At 50.4% G+C, this 25,053-nt stretch overlaps 1 protein-coding gene and 1 long non-coding RNA gene across 5 annotated transcripts in view; one reads left to right on the top strand and one right to left on the bottom strand.

Moving 5' to 3' along the window:
* Positions 1-21,427, bottom strand: part of SLC1A7 (solute carrier family 1 member 7) — a 43,062-nt gene extending 21,635 nt beyond the window's left edge. Inside the window, exons 1-2 of one of the 3 annotated variants that reach the window (XM_025427656.3) lie at positions 21,029-21,427; positions 15,423-15,502 (exon numbers count right to left, since the gene is read on the bottom strand). In XM_025427656.3, coding sequence (XP_025283441.2) covers positions 15,423-15,502; positions 21,029-21,205 — 257 coding nt within the window. In that variant the 5' untranslated portion in view covers positions 21,206-21,427. Of the gene's footprint in view, positions 1-15,422; positions 15,503-15,756; positions 16,066-21,028 lie in introns of those variants that run through there. The other 2 variants (XM_025427658.3, XM_025427657.2) reach the window with 2 other exon arrangements.
* The window catches only part of LOC118354689 (uncharacterized), a 36,801-nt gene continuing 28,384 nt past the window's right edge, over positions 16,637-25,053 (top strand). For both annotated transcript variants that reach the window (XR_007410855.1, XR_004815613.2), the window contains exon 1: positions 16,637-17,439. This is a non-coding gene — a long non-coding RNA (uncharacterized LOC118354689). The remainder of the gene's footprint in view (positions 17,440-25,053) is intronic.

Genomic DNA, 25,053 nt, shown 5'->3' with positions numbered 1-25,053 from the left:
GCTACCTTTATTCAGCTAGAAGAGTCAGGAAGGGCTTCCTGGAGGAGGAGGCATTGGGTTGGTCCTTGGGAGGATGAGGAGGATGAGGAGGTAGAGCAGATATCCCAGGCAACAAGACAGCAGTAAGCCCACAGAGAGGCTGGCAAGTATGTGCTGTTTCATGGGGCCAGAGCCCATGAGGAATGGTGATATGGGGGCTGATAGATAAGATGTGCTTGGGAGTGGGGGTGGCCTCGAGTGCAGGCCAAGGGAGGCAGAGGGAAAAGCAGGGTCCAGTACCATTCATCCAGCCGAATTTGCTGGCTGTGGGAAAAGAGAGACCTAAGAACTCCTTAGTCCACATCGAGGTGAGGTATACGGGAAGGGTACGACACTGGGAGCTGTGAGAGCAAGCATCTCTCATCTCAAGCATTTTAGGTTGCCCTAAGGATCTGCCAAAGCAGAATTAGACAGAATGTGAGCACACCCACCCAGGGCTCTGAGCAGCCCTTCAAAGCGATGGTGCCTTTGGAAAGATGTTCATATTTGACGTTAGGTGGAGAAAGCAGGGTACTAGAGAGGGTCCACAGCTCTGCGGGGGGTGGGGGCGCGAGAGCCTCCACGACAGAGCGCCCATCAGGTGCACACAGACAGGGGCAAAGGGCCCCTCCAAGACACCCGGAAGAAGAGGTCTAACATAGGGGCGCTACCAGCTCGGGGACAGACCCAGATGTGGGAAGGGAAGGAGAGTAGGTTCCAGATACAGCAAGGGAGCCCTGACCCAGGAACTCTGGAAGGGGAGGGCTGATGGGAAACATGGAAGGAATTCTATCACTGGGGCCTGAATCAGTTCCCCTCTGGAACCTCCAAAATGGGAGGGGTTTTCCTACTGGCTGGAGAGGGAGGTGAGCAGCTGGGAGGGAGGTGAGCAGCTGGGAGGGAGGTGAGTAGCTGGGAGGGAGGTGAGTAGCTGGGAGGGAGATGAGCAGCTGGAGAGGGAGGTGAGCAGCTGGGAGGGAGGTGAGTAGCAGAGAGGGAGGTGAGCAGCAGAGAGGGAGGTGAGCTGCCTGTCTAGTCCAGTTGCTAGGGACGCAGGTGTTGGCTGGGGCTCAGCAGCTGGGAGCTGCTCAGAGGAGAGCCTGGACCCTGTGCACGTGGGGTGCTTCAGGGACTCAGAGTAACAAGAAAGGAGGTTCAAGGTCTTGCCATTGACCAGTGGGGTCAAAGTCTCAGGCTTTCCGGCCACACTGTTGAAGTGACTTTTGTGAGGACCCCAGGAGCAGGGTGGCTTGTGTGAACTCGCATGAAAGTGCACAGGAGAAAACACTAGAGAGGTTACAGTAGCTATGCTTGGGTGGTGGGGTAATGGGTAATTTTTAATCCTCTTTTACTGATTATCCACATTATTATTTCTAGAATGAGCATTGTGGAAAACACAATCCCTTGAGGACCTGGCAGCCACAGAAACCATAATTTGTCTGGAGCTTAGATATCCCCAAACACCAGAACATCCATCTCATTTGATCCTTGAAAAATATCGTAAGTCGTGCTGCCTTATGGAATTACAATGTTGGCCACAATTGTAAAATATTAAATATCCCTAGTGGTCACATTTTAAAAAGTGAAAAAAAAATAGTGAAATTCATTTTGGGAGGGAAATTCATTTTAATAATACTTTATTTAACCCAGTATATCCACAATACTATCATTTCAGTGTGTGATCAATATAAACATTTTTACACTGCTTCAGGTGTTAAATCTACTTTAAATTAATTTTTTAAAAAGTTAAGCCCTTCAGTTGCACTAGGCACATTTCAAGGGTTCAATAACCCACTTGTGACTAGTAGCTACCTTATGGGACTACACAGTTTGAGTTACAGAAGGAAACTGAGAGTTCAGGGAGGTGGAGATAATTGGCTGAGCCCCGGAGCTGGTAGCTGTAGGGTCAGCTGTAGGGGTCTCTGACTCAGAACACTGCGGGGTTCCCGGGCTCCCGGGCCCCTCCATGATCCTGAGCTGGCGTAACTCCTATGCAAGAAGAGTGTCTTCTAGTTTTGGCTGACCACGATTCTAATGTGACAGAGTCCATGTAATGCCTTTAGAGTTCAACTCTCAGAGATGACAACTTGTCCCATGATGGATCTGTGGTGGTGAGCTCCCCGTCTTCGGAGGTATCCAAGTGGAGCCTGGATGGCCAGCCACCTGTTCAGATGCTAGATGGAGGCTTCTAGACTGAGTGGAAGGTCATGAGGATGACCTCCAATGCCCCTTCTGGCACATAATTTATGGTGAGGGGAGAGAATAGGTAACCTTCCCTCCCCTGCTCCCAATCTGGCTGGGGCTCCTTGGAGCTGCCGTGGTCCTTCAGGGCCCTGGGGAAGAGCCTCAGGGACTGAGAGGTCTGAGACTCCCTCCTGAGTCGTAAGGCCACCACCCAGAGCCCAGGGGTTGTGGACTAAGAGACTGCAGTGACTGGGGAGGGGGCTCAGCTCCATCTGGTAACCGCTCCACATGTGAGGGTGGGCGTGCGGGGGTGGAAGTGGGGGACTGTGGCTGCCAGGCTCCCCAAGGACGGACAAAGACGCTGTTTCCTGACCCTCACCTGGTCCACCTCACCCCACACCAGCCGCTGACCCCACCCGACGCTGGGTGGCACTCACTGCCGCCTGTGCACCTCACTGTGGCCATGGACAGACTCCTTGGACTGCGGGCCACCCCCGCCCCCACCCACCTCCAGTCCTTGGAGGCTCCCCACTGCCCTCACAGGAGCCCAGTCCCCTGCCCCTGCTCCTCCTGCCTGCCTTCTCCCCCTTCCTACTGCTGCTCACCTTTCGTGGCTCCGCTGGGGCACCACCTCCCTCCGAAGGCCCCTTGGAGCCCACTGGCTGGTCTAGGCAGCTCCTGGAGGCCCCACCTGTATCCCTCAATGACTGGGACCCCTAGGCCGAGTTCCTGAACCTCTGCCTGCCTCCGTTTCCACTGGAGGATAGAATAGAGGTAATGATGGTTCATTATGAGGGTTAACGTAGGTTTAGAACAGTGCCTGGTACCTCATAATATTCAATACCTTCCAATTATTAGCATTTGCTCTCCAATGTCATGATGTTTTGTCCCTTCTGTGACTGCCTGCCCCTGTGGATGGAGGGCTGACTCTGGCTCAGTTCCCGGCCCTCAGAGCCCAGGGCCTGGCCCAGCCTGGGTGCAGGTGTGTTGCTGTGTGTGATGTTAAACCACAGTGTAATTCTAGATGACACTGTTAAAAGGTCAGCTTAGCTCTAACGACCGTAATTGTCCATGGTGGGCTCTCTGAGGACAAGTCACCTAGACCAGCTTTGGTCCCCTTGCCAGGTTTCGGAAAATAACCCTGGCACCATATGTCTGGGTGATGCTGAAGCAGGTGGCACCAGGACTTTGGGGAGGAGATGGGAACTTTTGGAAGGGACCGTCCCAGGCAGTGCCCTGTCCTGAGTGAGGACAATCTGAGAGGGTCCCTGGAGGTGTGTGCTTCCAGGCGATTCTTTCAGCCTCTCCTTCCTGGTCATTTTTATTAATGGCTCGGCCAAGGCCACGACAGCATGTGGTCAGATTTACAGAGGACAGGAAGCTGGTAGGAACAGCTTGTGTGCTGGACAAGGAAGCTGGGACTTAGGCAGATCCCAGCAGGTTGGGACCAAGGGCCAATTCTGACATGATAAAACTGAGCCCGGACATCCGGACATGTTGGGCCAGACCTAGCTTCCACAACTTGAAGAGCACGGGGAGGGGGGGGGGTTTGCACTGAGCCACCGCAGCAGCACATGGGAAGGGGACTTTGGGGTTTGTTTGCTGGCAGCTTGCTGAGTCACCCAGGGAATGGGGCTGCCAAAGGACTGGTGTCCCTCTGCCTGTGGGGTCAGAAACCTGGGGAGCTTGTCAAGGAGGCCAGGAGGGACCCACCCTGACATTGGGACCTGCTGGGAAAAGGACAGGGGAGGGAGGCGTGCGTCTTGCAGCAGGGGTAGGCAGTGGTGACAGGGATGCAGGCCTGGGGAGCAGCTGAGGGGCAGGGGCTGTGGAGGAGGGGGCACAGTAGACCTGGAGATTGCTGGGATTGCTGGGCAAAGCCGCAGGGAAGGAGTGCTCAGCTCAGCACCAGGAGTAACTTTCTGCCCTGGAACAGACCACCCTGAGCAGTAGTGAGCTCCTGGTGCCTGTAGGTGTGCAAGCAACTTGCTGAGGCCACCAGATAAGATTCAAACCCTGGTTTACTAGCATGACGACATTCATAGTCACAGCATCCTGGCACTGGGATGCCAGAGACAGGAAGGAGCCCTGAGCCCGAGGCTCTGGCCTCAGCTGACCCATCAGGAAGGCTCCTCCAGGCAGGCCCAGGGCTACAGCTGCGGAGAGCCCACCAGAAAGGCAGCTGGAAGAAGATATCTGGGGGTCCACGGAACCCCTTCTGCCCTTCGAAGCCTCACGGCTTGCTTTCTTCCCCAGAGCAGATGACAGGCCCCGCAGCTGACAGCAAGTGCCACGTTAGTGCACGTTACTCTTCCCAGATGGCTCTGCCACACCCGCACCCGCAAGCCAACTCCTTCTAAGACCTGAGGCAGGATGCCCAGACTCCCACTTGGCTAAAGTCAGGGTCATCTGGTCCCACACCCCGTAGCAAGGGCACACATTTCTCTACCGCCTCTGCTTGCACACTTCAGAGGACAGAGAACTCACTACCCTATGTCAGCCCCTCCATATGGGCTGGCTATGCTTATTAGAGAGTCCTTTCCACTGCCAGAACAAAATCCACCTCCAGGGAAGAGAATTCCCCACTCTGGGCCCAGCCCTGTCCTCTGGAGCTACACGGACCGAAGCTCTTTGGTTCCCCTTCAGATGCCGTGGGGCTCAGGGTGCAGAGGTGGGGTGGGAGAGGAGGAGGGCGGGGTGGGTGGTGGGCACAGAGCCAGACTCCGCTGCCTTCTCCTCCCCAACTGCCCTCTGAAGGTCCCTACCTCCCAGGCAGACCCCTGGGCCCCAGAACGATGCTTCATTGGGGTTTGCAAATAACAAGCTCCCATGTAATGTGCAATTACCAAGCTTGAACTGAATCAGAAGTAAAAGCTGGAGAAGCTGACGCTGCAGCCCTCAGAGCTCTGGTCTGATCATTGGCTATTCTCAACCACTTTGCCCCAGGAAGGCTGTGCTCCCAAGTGTAATAAGGGTCCAGTCCAGTTCCTAACTCCCCGAGAGCTGAACCCCTACCCCTTTCTTTCCCACAAAGCAAAGACTATCAGGTGTGAGGGAGCCAGAGTGTTCCCCCGGAGGACCACCGCTCTGCTCTACAGGTGCAGACTGTCATCTCTACCATTAGGAACAAGTTCCTGGGATGCCTGGTTATGACCAGTGCCACCATGCCATGGTTAGGAGCCCCATGCCAGAGGAAGGAGCAACCACCCCCTCCCCCAGAGTCTAAGGGAACATTAGTCTCCTTCCTCCTCTCCCTCCACCAGTGGGGCTCCTGGTGTCTCTCCACTGAGGGCTTGGGCTGGGCTGCCCGAGTGAGGCTTTCTCCAGGTCAAATGAGACCCTCCAGTGCAGTGGTTCTCTACGGAGAAGGGAAGTGGGAACTTTTCAAAACCTCCCCACCTCCCCAAATTCTGATATGTTCCTAGCCTGACCCATGTTGCACACTTGCTCTGGGTGCTGTGGGTCCCAGAAATGAACGAGGTGGGCTCGTGGTCCTCAAGGAGCTCCATCCAGTTGGTGGGGAGACCTGCACTAGACCACACAGACCGTGGGTCATGGCCATGATTGGGAGAGGCCAGAAGCAAGGTCTAGCCCCTGCCTGGGAATCTAGGTTTCCCAGAGGAGGTGGCTGCCAAATGGATCCTTGCAGGTTGAGTAAGAATTCTCTACCTGGGTGGGGGAAAGAGCACGGGAGTCCTGACGGGTGATAAAACCAGGGAGGTTTTTGGAGTCACCAGGCTGATGGTCTGACCCCACCCATAGGCCACAGCTGGGCCATGTTCCCCCTCCTGATGAGTAAGGCGGTCAGCTGATGGGGCAAGAGGGCCAAGGACAGATCCCAGGGCTCCCATCAGAGAGGCCAGCAGAGCTCTGCTAAGAGAAGTTGCCCCATGGCGGGAGGGCAGAGCCAGGGCACAGGCTGCCCATTCCTCATGTCTCCCACTCACTGTGTGCTGGGGAGCCCGGGCAGCTGCCCCCACCCCCACCTGGCTCCTGAACCAGACTCCAACGGCTGCTCGGCCCAGGACCTTCTCCAATAAGTTAGAACGTGGGTGTTTGGGTGTTTTCTGCCAAGCTAGAGTTCCTCAGGAAGGGGGAGAAGGGAGTATTAGGTTTCTTTGGCCAAACATGATTTCCTGATTCTAAGAAAAATCAGCTTAAAATTCTTACAAGGAACAGAAAGGAAAACAACACATACGCAGGAATGCATGTACACACACGTACGTGCACACCACACACAGGTAAAGACACGCACCACGCAGTCCCCCAGGAACCCACACACGCACTTGGATTTCTTTGCTATGATGTGAAGCTTACAAAACACTCTGCCATGTTCGGCATCGGTGAATCACAAACACATGGATTCAGTTTCCCTTGAATGATGCCTGGTTTTAGAAATTGAAGAATGAGGGGAGAGGAGGGTTTGGCAAAGAACAAGCGGAGAATTGGAGGCCCTCGCTGGATCCAGATGCTGGTCTGACCTACCCCTGCTTCCTGGTGTCGCTTGTCTGGGGGTAAGTGAAAACAAGGTGCAGTTGACTTCCCAAGCTTAGAAGCAAACTCCAGCCCATTTCAGGGCTTGATGGGCCACCAAAAAATAAAAATAAAAAAGCACCTGCTGGGAATGACTTTGTAAGTCAGCTGATGGCATTGTGTCTATTCTATGGCTGAGGCCAAGAGTGTGGTCAATAACAGAACTTGAGGGAACTCCAGGGTCGTGAGACACAGTGATGCTCCAGGAGGACATCCAGCAACACCCCAAATGTCCTGGGAAAGAAAAAGCGTTTCCCAACCTCTACTCCGGCCTGAGTGGAAGATGAAAACAAGATTATAGAGAGGAGGTGCGGCGTGGGCAATTCTTATAACATCACATTAAATGTAAAAGGAAAAAAAAAGAAGAAACACATAGACTTATTTTTGCAGAAGTTACAGTAATGTCTCCTCTGAGATCTTAAAGGAACAGAATGTTGCCAATGCCCTTTGGGATAAACAATAAATTAAAAGCAAAAGGGATCAGAGTAGTGACAGGTGCTATTGCTGAGAGAAAATGGGAAAGGAAGGCCCCCAAGGCTCCAAAGATTTGACTTTTCTAGTGGAAGAGGAGTGATTAGCATGGGATCAGTCAGCAGTGGGGCATGGAGAGCTGAGAGCGGCAAAGCACTCGGGACCCGCCCAAGCACCACCCATGGGAGAGGGGCCTAGTTCAAGGACATGACTGTGCTGCAACAGGTCCTAACCATCAGACTCTTCCTATGCAAGGGGAGGCAGGATTTTCTAAATTTTGTCTGAGGCTTCTATGTCCATGGGTAAAGACAGCTAATCTTGCAGCTAATTTCATTTTTAGAAAACATTTTCAGGGGTGCCTGAATGGCTTGGTGGGTTAAGTGTCTGCCTGTGGCTTAGGTCATGAACCCAGGATCCCAGGATTGAGCCCTGCTTCGGGCTCCCTGCTCGTGCTCGGCGGGGAGCCCACTTCTCCCTCTCCCATTCTCTGTGCTCTCTCTTTCTCAAATAAATAAAATCTTCAAAAATTTTTTTCATATGGAAAATATAAGGTAAGAAGGCACAGTTAGTTCAAGGGAAAGGAGAGACTTCTGTGGTTTGATGGAGACACCTTAAGACCTTGAGACCCTAAGATCTGCATGCAGGGACACTGGGTGGCTCAGTGATTGAGTACTGCCTTTGGCTCAGGTCATGATCCTGGGGTCCTGGGATCAAGTCCCACATCAGGCTCCCTGCAGCAACCTGCTTCTCCCTCTGCCTGTGTCTCTGCCTCTTTTTCTGTGTCTCTCATGAGAAAAAAAAAAAGTCTTCATGTAGAGTTATGGAAAGTGCATCAGTACAAGCCTCAAAAGAGGAAGATGTTAGGCTTCCCACTGTACAGCGGAGCAGGCCCTTATTTGGCATATTCAATTCCAAAGTCAGTACAGAAAGGAAAAGCCAAGTTTAGTAAAATTTGCCTCGGAGATCCTATAAATCAACCATAAGTTGAGTAGGTAAAATTTTATTTAAGTTCACTCAAGACAGTTTTCTTCCTGGCTGTGAAATGGGTTGCTGTTTCTTGAGGTGAACACCAGCAGGAGCAGTCAACACACACTCAGAAGCCACGATGTAAAGAAAAAAATCCCCAACCTTTCTCTGCAGGGCCTAGCATCACAACTGCTGCAGAGAGATGCTCGCACCTTGAGAAGCACATGGGAACAGAGACTGGCTTAGTGCGAAGCGTGGCCACCGCTCCTAATGGCAGCTCGCTCAGGAGCACAGTTCTCTGAATGGGGGCAGCCTCCTGCCTCCTTTACATTCTCTTTGTTTTCCACAGCATGTGTAATCAAATTTGCTTAAGTTAAATGCACATACGGTGGGATTCCACCAGGTGGGACCCAGGAATGAGTTAAAATGCAGACCTGGAGTCCCACTGGCTGTATATTTAAAAAATTAGATTGTCCTGCCAGCAAACATTTAACCAGTGGGTTCCCCAGGTGGTGAGCCTACAGGGAGAAATGCTCTAGCCAGAGACTGTGTGCACCTGTCCTCCCTGGCAATTGTATTCATCTCTGTGAACGAATGAATTGGCATCTTGTTTTTTGGTTGCTTCTTCCCAGCAACAGAGGACTGGCCTGACCAGCTCAGAGGCTCAGATGAGGGTAAGCTTCTGAACCAGTCTGCCAAGGACTACATTCTGGGCCTGGTGATTCACTACTAAGAATGATAAGAGCAAATATTTAGAGGGAAAAAATAACAGTAGCAGAATTAGGATTGTGGGAGGATGGGAGGATCTTTTTTGATTGTCTAAAATGTTTATAATTATAGAATTTTTTAAAGTACAAAAACATCTTTAAAAGGCAACTCTTAACCACCCTCCGAGGGTCAGTTCAAATGTTGGTCATGAAACTTCCCTGAATCCTGCCTTAGCTGCCCTTCCCCCTGCTCTTTACTCATGTAAAACTCATTTATTAGGCACCTACTGTATAGCAGACCCTGTGATGGCCCTGTAAAAGGGTTAGAGGAATTCATTTTCTTCAGAATTTGTTTATGATAAGAGAGTGGTCCAGAAAGAAAGAAACTCCTTGATGAGGCATGTGGTCCAGAAGCTGAGTAGCACCTCCACCCTACCCCCTGCCAGGAACAGGGCATGACTAGAGGTCACTTTTGAAAGACAAGGAGGATAGAATTTCTGGCTGGTCTTGGAATAGGAGTAGAGAGAAGGAAGGTAGGGAGAGAGAAAGAAAGAGATGGATACCCTGTGTTGATCCTCCAGTGATCCATACCCTTGCATAATCTCCCTCCCTAAGTGTAGATGGAATCTGTGACTTGCCTCTAACCAATAGAATATGACAGAGGTGATGGGATGTCACTCCCATGTTATGGTACATGACTGTCTCAGAAGGCTGGAGAGTGAGAGATCCTCCTCTTGGCCTTAGGAAGCAAAAAGCCATTTGGGGAATTGCCTTTGGAAGGGGCCAGAAGACAGGAAACTGCCGGTAGCCTCTAGGACCTGAGGGTGGCCTCCAGCTCATAGCCGCTAAGAAGCTGGGCCTTCAGACAAATAGCCACAAGGAAATGACTTCTGCCAATGACCCAGATGAGCTTGGAAATAGATGCTTCCCTGGCCAAGCCTTCAGATAAGAACACAGCTCAGCTTACACTTGGATTGCGGCCTCCTGAGACCCCAAGCAGAGGATCCAACTGAGCCAGGCCTGGGCTTCTGACCTATGGAAAGTGGTAGGTAAGATAGAGCTAAGCTTGTGGTCATTTGATCCACAGTAATCGATAACTAATATACAGAGAGACAGAACCAAGAGATGGCTGAAGGGCTTATACTTCTCAATATAATCCTCGAGCATGATCTTGCTCCTGACTGTCAGTGAAATTGCTACATTTGTGCCCTGTTTGAAGCAAGGGATATGTGTGTGGATGGGAGATAGGCAAAGACTATCCTCTGACTAGTGACAAGTACGCTGCAGGTACTAAATAAAAGCATGAAGAAGGCAGGGGTCACCTAAGGGATTGCCTGAGAGCAGAAACCGAGGTGGAGAGTTTCATGAAACATCTCATCTGCACCTTGGGAGAAGCCTGATGAAGCTTTCATGAGTCAGAAAAAAACAGGTGGCATTTATCATGTATCAGGAGCTACACTGGGTGCTCCAAGGACATCTTATTTCATTCTCAGAAGGGAGATGGGTGTTCTTCCTATTTCATAGGGAAGGTCACTAAGCCTCAGAAGCTGAGAGACTTGGTTAGGTTCACACTCCCAGTGAGTGACTCCAAAGCCCCAGTTCTTCCCCTGGAGTGTCCTGAAGATTCTCAGCCATGCCTGCAGGCCCTGGGGCCTCACCACACTCATTGGGGCTTAAGAAGCCACACCAGGCCCATGGGAGGTGGCCCTCAGTGGGACTGTCATGTGCCCTCTGAGGAGGGGGCTTAGGCCAGTGCCATTTTGGAGTGGATTCTAGAGAAAAGATGCCCAAGAGCTGGAAGATGCAGGACTGTGGGCAGACTGCCTGAGCTGGGCTCCAACCCAAGCCTCTGGCCTTACCTCCCTCTAGCTGGGCCTACTTTCTCTAAAACAAAGTGTCTCTGTGACTGTGCCCCTGCCAGATGGTGAGACCCTTTAAGGCCGGCACAGGGTCTTTTCATCCTTTGTGTCACCTTTCCACCATTACTACCCAGACTTCTTTACATCTCATCATCCCTCTTTGCTTGTCTATTAGTTTTTCATCTCCTGCAAAAATCTGTTACCTTGACCACCACCATTGGCAAGGGGGAAAATGAACCTGACGCCCCTCCCAGGATCTCACAGAACAACACCGGGATGTATCTGGTCCTTCTCCTCAGAGGGGCCATGGTGACTGGTGACCTTGGCAGAGGGAACTCTTAGCCAGCAGTAGGAGTGGCTAGTCCAGATCGGAATGCTGATTTATTTCTATGTCACCACTATATAAAAACAGGGGGTCTGTACCCTGTCATGCAGTATGCCAGCTGTGACTGTGAATTCATTTCACTAACAATACTGAGTACATCCAGGGTATGGGCAGCATCCACGGTGCGGACAGGTCATCGTCCATAGAAAAGCTGGGAGGACTTCAGAAGAACCTTGAGCTAGGCCTTGAATGCAGAGTGGGACTTTAATTAGGAAGAGAAGAGGGCATTCAAGGAAGAAGGGGCAACATGAGCAAAGGTATGAAGAAGAAAAGCAGGTGGCACACTAAGGGACCAATGAGGTAACCAGCCTGATTCCGGGGACCTGGAGTAAGAACAGGGTGGCAGGTTCTGCTGGAAAAGAGGTGGGAGCATCTAGAATCATGGGTGCCAGGCTTTGGGGCTCAGAATTGCCAGTTATTGGAACTAGAAGCAAGTGTACCTTAATATGGATCCTCCTGCTGCCCTGGAGCGATTATACTGCAGAAAAATCCCTGTGCCCTGGGGTTACAGCCTGGAGCTCCCAGAGACTGAGGAGCAGTAGCCCTCACACCAAGTTCTTTAGCCATCCACCCAAATGCTTGATTCCAAGAAATTAGGGTTGTTTCATTTCGTTTTGTTGAACCATTATAACACTTGTGGAAAGTTTAAAGCAAACCCCTGCCTGGGCCCCTTTGGCAGGTCTGGTTTAGTAAGCCCGGTGTGAAGCCTGACATCTGAATTATCAAAGCAGCTCCGGGGATTTTGCTCTAAGTGATGACCGCCACACCAGAGTGGTTGCTCCTTGAGGACCGGGATCGCCAGCCCGGAACTGGCCAGGAGGAAAGGAAACTGTGGGGGACCGTTGGATGATGGATGGATTACCAACCAGTTAAAGCCAAAGGAAAACGAGGCCAGGGATGGAGGGTTGAGGACTCAGAAATGTCTAATTCCTAACCCCCACCCCCAAGAAGTTTTAATTCTCCCTTAGCAGGAAAATGTTAAAGCACTTCCATTTTTCAGTGACACGGTTGCTCTGCACCAGCCCAAACTGTATCATAAACAAAGGAAATGTGTGAACACACACTGGCTTTTCTCAAGTTAATACCACATTCCGTTCCCGGCGAGGAGAAAGCACTTTCATCTGGTGGAGAAAGACTGGGTTTGAGAGCCAGGATTTGGAGAGCTAGACAGGCCCTTAGTCACTAGGTAAGCTGGATAAACTAAGGCCCAGAGTGAGGGTGCCTTACCTAAGATCACATAATAATTGTGGCAGAAGCAGGTCCAGGACCCTGGCTTCTGACTCTGACTCCAGGATTTTTTTTTTTTTTTTAAGTAGTCTCCCAACATGGAGCTCCACAACACTGAGATGAAGATCTGAGCTGAGATCAAGAATGGATGCTCGATCAACTGAGCCACCCAGGCATCCTTGACTCCAGGACTTTTTAAAAGTTAAATGAAAAAAAATAATAATAAAAGTTAAATGATGCGCTCAAGGCCACACAGTCAGGCAATGGCAGGGCCAGGGCAGGACCCCAGGCCTGTGTGACTCCAGGTCCATGCCAGAGCCTCTGTCTGTGAGGTGTTTCTGTTCTGAGTAAGAAGCAATGCCCAGGCATTTAGGATGGTCAACAGTCAAGGTCAGCAAAGCTGCCTGACAGGAGTCCTGCACTTATATCAGAAGAAACCTGGGGCCGGGGTGGGGGTGGGGGGTGGTAGAGAGAAAAAGACTCTTGTGCTTCCTCCATGAACACACTTGTGTAGACGTCCTGTAACCTTGTATTTTCCCGTCTATCTCCCTCACAGCCCATGAGCTCCTCAGGGACTGATCCTCAGCGGGCTCTGTATCTCCAGGGCCAAGCACCATGGGAACACAACACATGATTATTGATTGCTTCCCCAATTCACCTGACAAGTGTTAAGGAGACTGACTATGTACCAGGCACTCCGCCAGACCTAGAGTGGAACCTCTACGGAAGACTATCCCTGCCTTTACAGAGTGTGCAGGCCTGTGGGAGTTGAAGGAACTAGGGAACAAGTGAATGCACACAGGATAACAAAGTATGGTGAGTGCTATGCAGAGAAGGGAGCAGGGCTTGGTGAGGCCAAGTGAGGGTGGTGTTGAGTGGGGACGGGTGGGGCAGGCCTTTCTAAGACAGGGATGTGAAATGGAGATCTAACAGAAGAGGAGGAGGAAGAGATGTAAATGGTGGGGAAGTGTGTTGTGGGCAGAAGGAACAGCATGTGTGGAGACCCTGAGATGGTGGAGGGGTTGCTCTGGTCGACCAGGCCAATGGGACCAGAATGAGTGGGGCCTGGGATGAAGTGTGGTGCAGGAAGTGGAGGATGGTGCAGGGCCTCCGAGACCAAGGTAAGGGTAGAAGGGTTTGTTCTAAATGCCACTGCAGCCCTAAACCCTAGTGGGTTTTAGGTTCATGAAAAGCACAGCCCAGAGGGCCCTTCCAGAGGTCAGAGTGGGAGAATGGGTGGAGAACAAGAACAGAAGCAAGAGGGCCACTGAGGTGACTGCGGAGTGTGGGCCCTTCGTGGAGGGGATGAAGCTGGCTTGGATTCCGGAGGAAGAGCCAGAGCAGTTACTGATCACTGACTGGTAGTGGGCGGGGGGGGGGGGGGGGGGGGGGGGGGGGGTGGGGGGGGGGTGGGGGGGGGTGGGGGGGGGGTGGGGTGGGGGAAGCGAGTAAGAAAGGGTGCGAAGAGCTGGGTGAATGATGCTGCCGGGAACAGGAGAAGGAACTGGTTTGCAGGGTATAATCTCAAATTGCTTACACTATTTGAGACACTTGTTAAACATCCAGGGGAGATGTCAGATGGGGGAGAGGTGGTGCTCAGATGAGAGGCCCCCACGGTGGGTGGGTCTGTACCTGGGAGCTCTGGGTCTGCAGGGGGAATGTCAAAGCTGAGGAGGGGAAGTCCTGAGAAGTGACCACACAAGCAGAAGTCGAGTAGAGGAAGAGGGACTGGGGAGGAGGCAGCTGGAGGAGGATTTCAAGAGCCAAAGTGAGATCAGCTGCTCTGTCAAGTGCATCAGCTGCTGTGGAGAAAAGTCACGAAGAGCAGGAACCCAGTGGCCTTTGGATTTAGCAACATGGGAGCTACTGGTGATCCTCACAGATTCACTGACTCGGTGAATGACTCAAAAGATGCATAAAGAGACAACAACTGGAGCGGGTTGCGGAGTCAGGGAAAGCTTTTGGAGGGAGGGAGGCAGCCTTTCAAGCAGGATCCTTGGAGGCTGAGTCCTGAGAGCCCTACGTGCTGCCTGCGGGAAGTGAAGCTGAGCTGTACCTGACAAAGCGCCTGTCCCCTAAGGGAAGGGAGCGGAGCAGAGGGGACCATGAACAGGCCTCCCCCCCACCCCCCACTGGAAGGAAAGCGGGGGAGGAGCCAGCTCGCTGCTCAGGATGTCCCTGCCCCAGGGGACAGAGCCCATGACCCCCCGACACACACACAGGACCCGGAGGTGTGTCCACAAGCCTCCCTGCACAGAAGTCCCGGGAGGTGAGGATTCCCAACCCACAGCCTCAGAGCAAAGAAGGGCTCTCAACTCCTGGAGCGGCCAGGTCCTGAGACATGGGGAAAACTGAGGCCCAGAGAGGGGTGGGGCTGGCTCTAGGTGGCCCAGCATGTCAGTGGCAGGGGACAATGATTTCCAGGGGTCTTCCCTCAGGGAGTAAAGTGTGAATTCTTTAGCCTGCTTACAAGGCCTTTCAGGCTTGAGCAAGAACACCCTGCCCCCAGCTTCACCTCTATCCTCCCTCACACCCTGTGACCCAGGCCCCTGCCCCCCAACACCTAGCACATGCAAATCTATATAGCCCCAGGCAGTCCTTGCAACAACCACTTGGAGTAAGGCGTTATTATTCTCACTTGGCAGATGAGGAAACTGAAGCTCAAGGGAGTCTGGGAACCTGCCCAAGGTTGCACAGCTGAGCCAAGATATCATCTCACAAGCGCCTCCCTGGTCTTTCCCCACGTACTGCTGCAGTGACCATAGAGAGCCCCACTCTGGGAAGCAATCCCTGCCCTCCCTGGTCCTGAGCTATCCGGCAGTCGGGTCATGTCCCGTGATACCACAACATTTGTTCAAGACACAGAAAAGTCCATTGAACAGCACTGGAATAAGTGGGACCACCAACTTATGGCCTGTGCCACATCCTCGTGACCACAGAGACCCCACAGTCACACTGTTCCCAGGGCCTGTGGTCACAGGCCAGCCCCCCACAGCCAGAGCGTGGCGCCTACCGAGTCCGGACAGAACCCTCTCCCCTGAACTCCCAGCCAAACACCTGCCCCTTCCTCACCTGGAGACCACCAGTGGTAGGATCAGCATCTTCAACATCCTCATTAAGAGCTCTCCAGGAAACTGGAAATAACTAATTTCCTGTAAATACAGGAGGAACTGGGGTTAGAGCAGGTGGCACTGACTTCAGAGTTTCTTTACGGTCTTCAAAGCCCTGTTTCACCCGAGCGCTCCTGTGTAGCACTTGGACTGCAGAGTCCGGGAGGAAGTGCCGGCTTTGGAGCCAAACAGCCTTGGGTTCTTCTGATCTTGACCCCCTAGAATTAGCTGTGTGGCCTTAGGCAATTTACTTGACCTCTCTGAGTTTTCACTTTGTAAGATGTTGGGAGGCTTACATGAAGGGAGGCACATAAAGCACCCTGCAGAGCCCGGGGATGAGAATAAGGCTCAGTCATCACCGGATTGTCACCCCTCCCTAACCTCTGCACTGCTCACCTGCCCACTCATGCTGGAAGTGTGTCTCCTGGAGCCAACAGGAAGCGGCAAGGGGGCAGAGCCGGATACTGTTCACACATTATTCAACCCACACTGGCCAGGCATCATGAATGAATGAGGCAGGGTTCCTGCCCTGGAGAAGGTCTCAGTCAGGTCTACGAAGAGACTGACTCAGCACAGCATTCTTGAGTCAGTGTCTCCTCCTGCACCGGGTCCCTTCTCTGGGGCCTTCCCCTCTCCCTCCCCACTCCCCACACCATCGCAGGTTCTTGCCAGCCCCCAGCAGCGTCCTCACGTTTAAAATGCTGAAGGAGAGAGAATCAGATGCAGCTGGTGAGACATCACCCAGAATAAAGAGCTCCTAAAGGGGAAAGTTCTTGTATTCAACTTCCTCACAGGCCCTTCTGTGGGGCCTTGGATTAGGGAACCCAGTCTGTGCCCCCCATCAGCTGTCTCCAGAGTCCCATGACCAGAACCTACAGCTGAAGTAGAAGAGGTCACTAAGTCCAGTTAAATTTGAATTTCAGATGAACAACAAATTTTGTTGTTTTGTGGGTTTTAAATTTCTTAATTTAATTTAATTTAATTTAATTTAATTTAATTTAATTTAATTCAGTTTTGTTATTTCTGGCAAACCTAGCTTGAGGTCATGTTCCTGAAGGTAATGTGGGGTGAGGTCAGTTGCAGGGACTTTCAAGCACCAACCAAATTAAATTTTTGCACTTGCAACCATCTTTTTTTTTCTTTCTTTTTTTTTGAAACCAAAGCTAAACACTTGGTTAATGATCTAATACTTTGAAAAGCCCAACTCATAGAATTTTGGTACTGAGAAGGGGTTTTAAAGATCTTCTAGTCCAGCTGAGCCAAGAGACAGAGAGAACTTAGCAGTGACAATGCAGGACCAGAAATCAGGCCTCCTTGTCCTATTCTACTATCATTTCCAATGCTCCAGAAAATCTTTACAAAATAAGGGTGAATGGGAGAGAAACTTTTGAGTCCTCACATGAGCAAAAATGCCTTTATTCTATGCTTACCTCTGGTAGTCTGGCCATATTTAAGATTCTTAGTTTGAAAGAATTTTCCCTCCAAATTTCAAAAGCATTTACCTTTGTCTTCTAGATTCTAGTGTCACTTATGATTTTTGGAGCCATTTTTCCTATTCCTTGGTGGAGACTTGTTTTATTCCCTCAGAACCATTTAAGGACTATCAGTGAATTTCCAGTTTTCTGTAATTTTCATGGTGATGTACCACGGCATGAGATTTTCTCCTTTCTTTCTTTTAAAAATAAAATTCAGAGTGCTGTGCATACTTTTCACTTCTGAAAAAAGTGAAATATGCTCTCGGAAATTTTTCTCTCCATTTTTTTCTTTTTGCTCTCTCTAAATAATTAGAGAGTTTGGATGTTGGACACCTCTGATTTTCTTCTATTTTCATCTCAGTTTGCTTTACTTTCTGGGAGATTTTTGCAACTTTATCCTAGCTATTGACATTTTTTTTTTTTTTTGCTATTGACATTTTTATCTCACATCCTGTTCTGTTTTATGGCCACTATATCTTCTCTCACATCTCTGAAGAACTTAAGGTAAGATTTTAAAATTATTCTTCTATTTCCTGCATTGTCTCTGCTTCATTAGAGACCATCTTTTCTGTTTGTTTAGTCTCTGTGTTTCTGTTAGAAGCTTTGACTTTGGCTTTCTGCTCATATGTAAGTGTGAGGCACTAAATTTCTGTGTGCATGAGTGGAACTTGTCAAGTGACGTCCCTCAAGGAAAAGTGATGGGTGACAGTCTTTTTTACTCTGGATAGGATGGGGGAGGAATCCCCTTTATAGCAGAATTTGGAGATCTTTTCCCTGAGGCTCAGTAAGAAGTCTCTTCTTAGCCCCAACTAGGGGGTGAGGCTGTGCCTAAGCCTAGCTGACAACAGTCTTATGGGGATCCCACCCTCGAATGCAGATGTCCGCTAATTTGTGGGATGCATGTGCCTCATCACCTCCCTGACTCCAACACACACAGGTCACCTATTCCCTAGGTCACGCTTCTCTGGCTCCTTGGGCAGACAGGGCAGTAGAGATGGATGGATGAGGAGTCCCCTAATTACATGAATTGGAAGGCTTAACTGCTCCAATTTCAAAGTTCCAACCAATGTCCCTGACTTTACCTCCTTATGTCATGTGGCCTCCTGTAGCTCTGTGCACTTTCAAGGGCAGAACCTTTCTGGAATTCTCCAAGCCAAACTGACCTGGTTTCTGCTTCTATAGATTCAAGTTTTAGTTTCCTATGCTCTACTAAGAGAGATCATTCAACTCTATCCACTTCCTATGGTACTCCCTCAACTTCTTTTCTCAATTGTCTCCTTTTATATTCTCTTGGGAGTTTACATGTTTAAAAAATCCCATTACTATAATTTTAGTGGAATTCCAGGAAGGAAAGGAAAATGAATGCAATTGTAAATTCACTATGGTTTCACTGAAACTCTTTAAAATGATCTTTATTTCAAGAATGCCAGGGTGGCTCAGCAGTTGGGCGTCTGGCTTTGACTCAGGGCGTGATCCTGAGTCCCAGGATTGAGTCCCACATTGGGCTCCCTGAGAGGAACTGCTTCTCCCTCTGCCTATGTCTCTGCCTCTCTGTGTCTGTCATGAATAAATAAATAAAATCTTTTTAAAAACTATCTTTTTTTTAAAAAATTTATTTTTAGAGAAGGGGAAAGAGAGAGAGTGCACGTGCATGTGCAGGGAGGGGAGGGAGACAGAGAGAAAGAGAATCTGAAGCAGGCTCCATGCCCAGTGCATAGCCCAACATGGTGCTCTATCTCAGAACACAGCGATCGTGACCTGAGCCGAAATGAATGTTTAACCGACTGAGCCACCCAGGTGCCCCTCAAAATGATCTATATTTTTAAATGAGATACTATTTCCAAAGATAAAATTTGTGGTTTTGTAAATTCTTTTCACAAATAGGACATTCTTCCATTTTCCAAATTGTTTACGACTTTTGCCTGTTGCATAAGCTTACAAAATAAGAAGGGTTTAGTTTCTGAGTCACAGGCCGAGATCATAGAAACAACTCCTGGATTTCAAAGTAAGATGCTGAGAAAGCCAATTCCTGCCAAATAACTGTTCTAAGACTCCACATCCCTTCTTCAGTTTATCTGGCAGGTTAATCCAGACCGGAACACATTTGCATTTCCAAGCAGATGGGGCAGGCAGCTTTGGCAAAAGAGGCCCCAGATGAGCTTGGCTTTTAATAATAAGCATTCCAATTTGTTTTCACAAAATAATCTTCCTGCAGGAAATATATTTTTTGTTGCTCAGGGAAATTAAAGAAAGTAGATTGCAGATTGCTTGTGGCGCGGCCGGTTTAATTCAGCTTCTCTCTGTGACAAACACTGAGCTAGACTCACATTTTGGCTCATGCAAGAACATGTGATATTCAGCAAGTCAAAATCTGACGGGAGCAATGGACACCTGCACAAATGCCTCTGAAGCAGGACAGCCAGCAGCTGGTTACAGTGGAAGGCTGAGCAGGGGGCGAGTGTGGGAGCAGAGTATTATATCAGGTGGGGGCAGGTCTGGAAGAACTTTTATAAGATATGGAATATGAACTGGCTCTTGACACAGGTAGGACTTGGACAGGTAGATAAAGGAGGGAGGAGCAAGTACCAGCCCTTCAGAGCCATGTGTGCCAGGCATTGATGAGTGCTTGTTTATCCTCGCAACAATTCTAGTAGATATCTAGTGCCCCACACTCCAGATGAGGAAAATGAGGCCCAGAAAGGAGCTAGGATCCTGCCTAGGGCCAGACCTCAATAGTGTTACTCTAGTCATAGGGGCTGGGTTCTCAGGGAGGGGTTGTTTCCCTTTTCAGGAAAGGCGACATCGGATGCCTTGAGCCCCAGGTGACAATCACTTTAGGTGTGGGTAAGCTGCAGGAAGAGAAATTTTATGAAATAAGGGATCTTCCAGGAACCCATCGACAAACACTTCTCCTTCAACAAACATTAGGCTGGCTACTGAGGGCCCTGTTTTTGGCCAGGACTCATCCGTGGACCTTGTCTTTGGCCTGCCTGGCCCAGTCACAGCAAAACTTGTGCTACATCAGTTTAGGGAGGATGGGGGATACCCCCTCACTAACTTCAGCAGAAGCTCCCCACCCTCCATGGCTCCTCTTAGCAATTGTCTATTATCCCCCGTCTAGGCTCATTGGCTGTGAGTCCCCAGCCGTCATTGTCGTCTCAGACTTGGGCCTGATCTCTTTCCCCTATTCCCACGGTCTTGACACCTATCCCGGCAACCCTTACTGTTTTAACAAGGCTCAGCATCATCTTTCCTTCAGTGCCATGTAAGCGTCCCTCCCTGTCCTGTGGGAGACTGGTCCCAAGAGGGAAAGGAGCCTTGCCCAGGCAAGGCATCGTCCCCCCTCGTAGTTACACAGGCCAGAACCCCAGGGGTGGGGGCTGGGGAGGAAACCTGCCCTGATTCCCAGCCCTGCATCTAATTCGCTGCCACATCCTGGAGACTCCTCTTTTGGAGACAGTTCTCCCAGGTGCTGTCAGGTCTCCCCCACGTAGCCACCTCCTGACCCGGCCCCTGCTTGTCCCACCACTCCCTCATCCTGCACTCAGCACCAGATGATCTCTCCAGGCTGAGATCTGGCCCCTTCAGCCCCTGCCCAAGCCGCTCGTGCTTGTGCCAGTTCCCCAGGGCCCTGAGTGAGTGGTCTGGCTGCCCTGAACAGCCTACTCCACACGCACCCAAACCTTTTAAGGGCCTGCGTCTGGCTCCAGCTATTCTTCTGCCCCCAATACCTTCCTGGGTCTCTATTGTGTGGGCTGCTGTAGGAGGTACTTTCTGATGCCTGCTCCGCGCTCTCCCAGGCCCCGGCTCCCGCTCCCGTGCCTCTTCACCCTGTGGTCATCCTAACGCCACGTCCTGGCCTCTCTCTCACCTGGTGGTGCCATCTGTAACCACTTCCTCCACCATTTTATCAGATCTCGCTCTAGTCCTGTACCCCTGCTACAGATGAGAAGACGGGGACCCAGAGAGGCAAAGTGGCTCCCCCACCATCATGTCATCCATGAGCCATGGAGCGGGACTGTGACTCCCAGATCCCTCTGGCCCACATACCCCTCCTCCACGGAGCCCCCCCGAGAAGCTCCGGGTGGCTGACCTGCGGTGAGAGGCGACGGGTCCTCAGGAAGAAGCCAAGAAGGCAGCCCACGGTGACGGATAGCACAGACAGGATGAGCAGGCCATTTCGCTTGCACACGTCCCTCCCTCGTGCCAGGATGGCACCTGGCACCATGGTGAGCCCAGCCTGCTGGCACAGGGCACAGCACCATTCCATGCACGTGAGGCCAGCTGAGGGCACAGGGTCCCAGCCAGAGGCTCCAGCTGCTCAGCAGGCAGGTGGGCAGAGTTGCTAAGCACCAGTCACCAGCCCCACAGCCATGGCCTTTGAGCTGCCCCAGAGGGAAGCCACAATCCTATTACCAGCTGCATCATTAGGAGCCAGGGACAGATTAGGGCCTGGGAAATTAGAGCAGGCCACGTGGTCTGGGAGTTTGGACCTCAAAGCCCGGTGCACCTCTCAAACAGGGGAGAAACAGAGAGACACTCACTTGGTTAGTTTGATTTTTACCCCGACTTTATTCCAAAAAGAACTGAAGACAAGAAGATACTAGCAGTCACTAACACTGATTAAGCATTTACTATGTACCAGGTGCTGTTCTAGACGCACATTCCTTGTATTAGTGCATTTAATCTTCATACCAATTCCTAGAAGTGAGTCCTATAAGTATTATTTTACAGATGAGGAAACCAGGGCAAAAAGCATGTGCTGTGTGCCAGACCCACTCACCTGCTTGACCTGTGTGAGGTGTAGGGGTCCCCCCAACAACCCTAAAATCCCAACGTTCATTTTTTTCTTTCTTTTTTTTTTTTCTTAAAGATTGTATTTATTTATTCATGAGAGACACAGAGAGAGAGGCAGGCTCTCTGCAGGAAGCCCGATGCAGGACTCAATCCCAGGACCTCGGGATCACAACCTGAGCCAAAGGCAGACACTCAACCACTGAGCCACCCAGGTGCCCCTGTTCATTTTCCTGAAAGTGAGATTGAGACCCCAGGAGTCAGAGTTCCTTGGTCATGGTCACGGAGCCTGCAGTAGCAGAGTGGAGTTCAGGCCTGTGTGGGTTTGATTGGTGCCTCAGTGACAGATAGATGGATTTGAAAGTGCTTAGCAGCATTGTGCAGAGTGTAGGATTTGAGTCCAGTGGATCTGGGTTCAGACTCGGGGTCTCCCATTCATTGCTGTGCATCCTTCACAGGATTACTTTGCCCTGAAGCAGGGAACCCTGTAGGCTCTCAAGGCCTATTATTTTTTTTAAATGACACAGTCCAACCTATTCAAGTCCCAGCTCTGTCACTTGCCATCTGCGTGACTTTGGGCAAGCCATATAATCTCACAGTGCCTCAGTTTCCCCATCTATAAGGCAAACATAATAGCGTCTACTTCATTGGGGCTGGTGTAATATCCCGTTCAGAGATGATTTGTGAGAGCAGCGGTCTGTGCCGTGCTGAAAGGGGAAAGGACTGTTAGGATCATCATCCACGTTTAGCAATTTTTTTGTGAAAGGTTTTCTTTTCGCAATTTCTTGTGGCCTGGCCTGCCCTTTAAAGCTAGTGGGAATTAACTCTAGTCTGTAATCTCATTAGGGGCAGTCAGGCGGCAGCAGGGAGTGCAGTCTGCGGTCTGGGGCTGGTGTGCACAAGGGCCGCCTCCCCTGACACAGGGGAGGAGGAGGAAGGTGGAGAGGATGGGGCCAAGAAACTGCTGGGGCCAGGCAGAGGGGCCCGGGTGTAGGCTCTGAAGCTGTGCACAGAGCTCCTGACTGGGAAGGAACCCTTAGACGTTGGTCCCAACTTAAACAGCTCTGTGACCTCATCCTCTCTGGGTCCCGGTCTTCTTCTCCTTAGAATGAGAGAAGAGGGCAGGAGTAGGTACTGGCTCATTCAGTAGAGCTTGTGACTCTTGATCTCAGGGTTATAAATTTGAGCCCCATGATGGGCATGGAGCCTACTGAAAAATAAATAAAAAGTCTCAAAAAAAAAAAAAAAGAGAAAAACAGGCTGAGTGTTTTCTAAGGACCCCTCAGTTCAACAAGCCAACTCTCCAAAGGCCCTGCTCTTTGCCAGTAACTTTGGGGGAATGAGGGTGGAGTAGATACAAGTCTGAGATGTGTTTTTTTTTCTCCAACTCTGATTCTTAAAACCAGGAATTTCCTGATATACCTTCAACTCCAAAGCATGCCTCATTCTCCAATTAACCAGTGAGTTTAGTGACTGTGTAAAAGACAAAATATTCTGAGTATTTGGATTTGTGGTTTTTTTTTTTTTTTTTTAAGATTTATTTATTCATGAGTGACAGAGAGAGAGGCAGAGACAAGCAGAGGGAGAAGCAGACTCCCTGCAGGGAGCCCAACGTGGGACTCAATCCCAGGACCCTGGGATCACACCCTGAGCTGAAGGCAGACGCTCAACTGCTGAGGCACCCAGGCATTCCTGGAGTTGCGTTTCAATCAATGTTCAGGCCTGGCCTTGAGCCATGCCATTGATGGAGATTAGTCTAGCTGTCCACTTCAGCCCCAAGCCTCTGATTCCCATGCTGCCCCACAATGGCTCCTGCCTCCTGTCCCTCCCACTCTGACAATTTCACCCTGTGCCTCCCAGACTCCAGGCCTTTCTTTCCACTGCTCCCACTGTCATCAACATGCAAAATTACAACTCATTCAAGCAAACATTTTTTAGAGCACAATGTTATGCCATGTCTCCTTGTGTTCTGGGGACACAGCATGGTACTTGCTCTTAGGAAGCTTGTAAGAAAATTGAGGGGGCTCTAAGACTAATTCACACTAAAGTGTGAGTGACTGATGATTAGCTTACTAAGGAAATCAAATCAAAAGGTTCCTGGGTAAGAACCCTTTAATAACTTCCTATTGCCCACAGAATCAATTGCCTTACAATATTACCAGATATGCACAATTTTTAATTAAAACAAGTTGGGGGGGATCCCTGGGTGGCGCAGCGGTTTGGCGCCTGCCTTTGGCCCAGGGCGCGATCCTGGAGACCCGGGATCAAATCCCACGTCCGGCTCCTGGTGCATGGAGCCTGCTTCTCCCTCTGCCTGTGTCTCTGCCTCTTTGTCTCTCTCTGTGTGACTATCATGAATAAATAAATAAAATCTTTAAAAAAAAAAAAAAACAAGTTGGTTGGGATGCCAGGGTGGCTCAGTGGTTGAGCGTCTGCCTTCAGCTCAGGACGTGTTCCCGGGGTCCTAGGATCAAGTTCCGTATCGGGCTCCCTGCAGGAAGCCTGCTTTTCCCTCTGTCTGTGTCTCTGACTCTCTCTCTCTGTGTATCTCATGAATAAATAAATAAAATCTTGAGAAAAAAAAAAAAAACAAGTTGGGAAATGCTGGATGAAACAAAGTTAAGCAGGTTCTTTACTCCAGGACAGTTCAAAGTCAGACTGTTCAAGTTCAAATGTTAGGTCTATTGCTTACTAGCTCTGTGATCTTGGGTTGGGTAAATTTCTTAGCTTCTCTATAAAATAGGAATAATACGACAGTACCTAGTTCACAAGATTGTGTGAGTCAAATGTGGTGATGGATGCTAAGTGCTCAGAGCTTTGCCTGGTGCCTTGCAGTACTCACAGGGAGTTACTATCAGTTTCACCATTTAGTTTTACAATACTAACAACATATGGTGGAGGAAGTCTCCAAGTGGGGATACAGAATCTCAGCCCTCTTCTGGAGCAGAGACATCCATTTTCCCACCTCTCCAGCACACCACCTCCTCCCATTCGACAGGCCTGGAGCTTTTCTAACACTGCCCACTGTGAGTTCCTTAGCCCTGCCCCTCTCTCTGACCTCCATACCTGTGCCCATGCTGTGTCCTCTGCCTGGAATGTCTTTCCCTCTGACTCCAAAGGCACAGGTTAATGCCCCACCTTTCTTGAAGCCTTTACCAACTATCCCAGATACAGCATTCCTTCTCTTCCTCCCACGGGGCTCTTCTGCTGTCACCACCTGCACATTAACCCCGGTTCCCTTGTAAGTGACTCTGACAAAGAAGTAAAGATCTATGAGACTAGAATGAAGTCTCTGTTACCATGTCACTTGAAAACACCTTGATG

This window comes from Canis lupus, chromosome 5 (assembly GCF_003254725.2).
Source record: "Canis lupus dingo isolate Sandy chromosome 5, ASM325472v2, whole genome shotgun sequence".
Taxonomy (NCBI): domain Eukaryota; kingdom Metazoa; phylum Chordata; class Mammalia; order Carnivora; family Canidae; genus Canis; species Canis lupus.
This window is presented reverse-complemented; position numbering and strand designations above follow the sequence as displayed.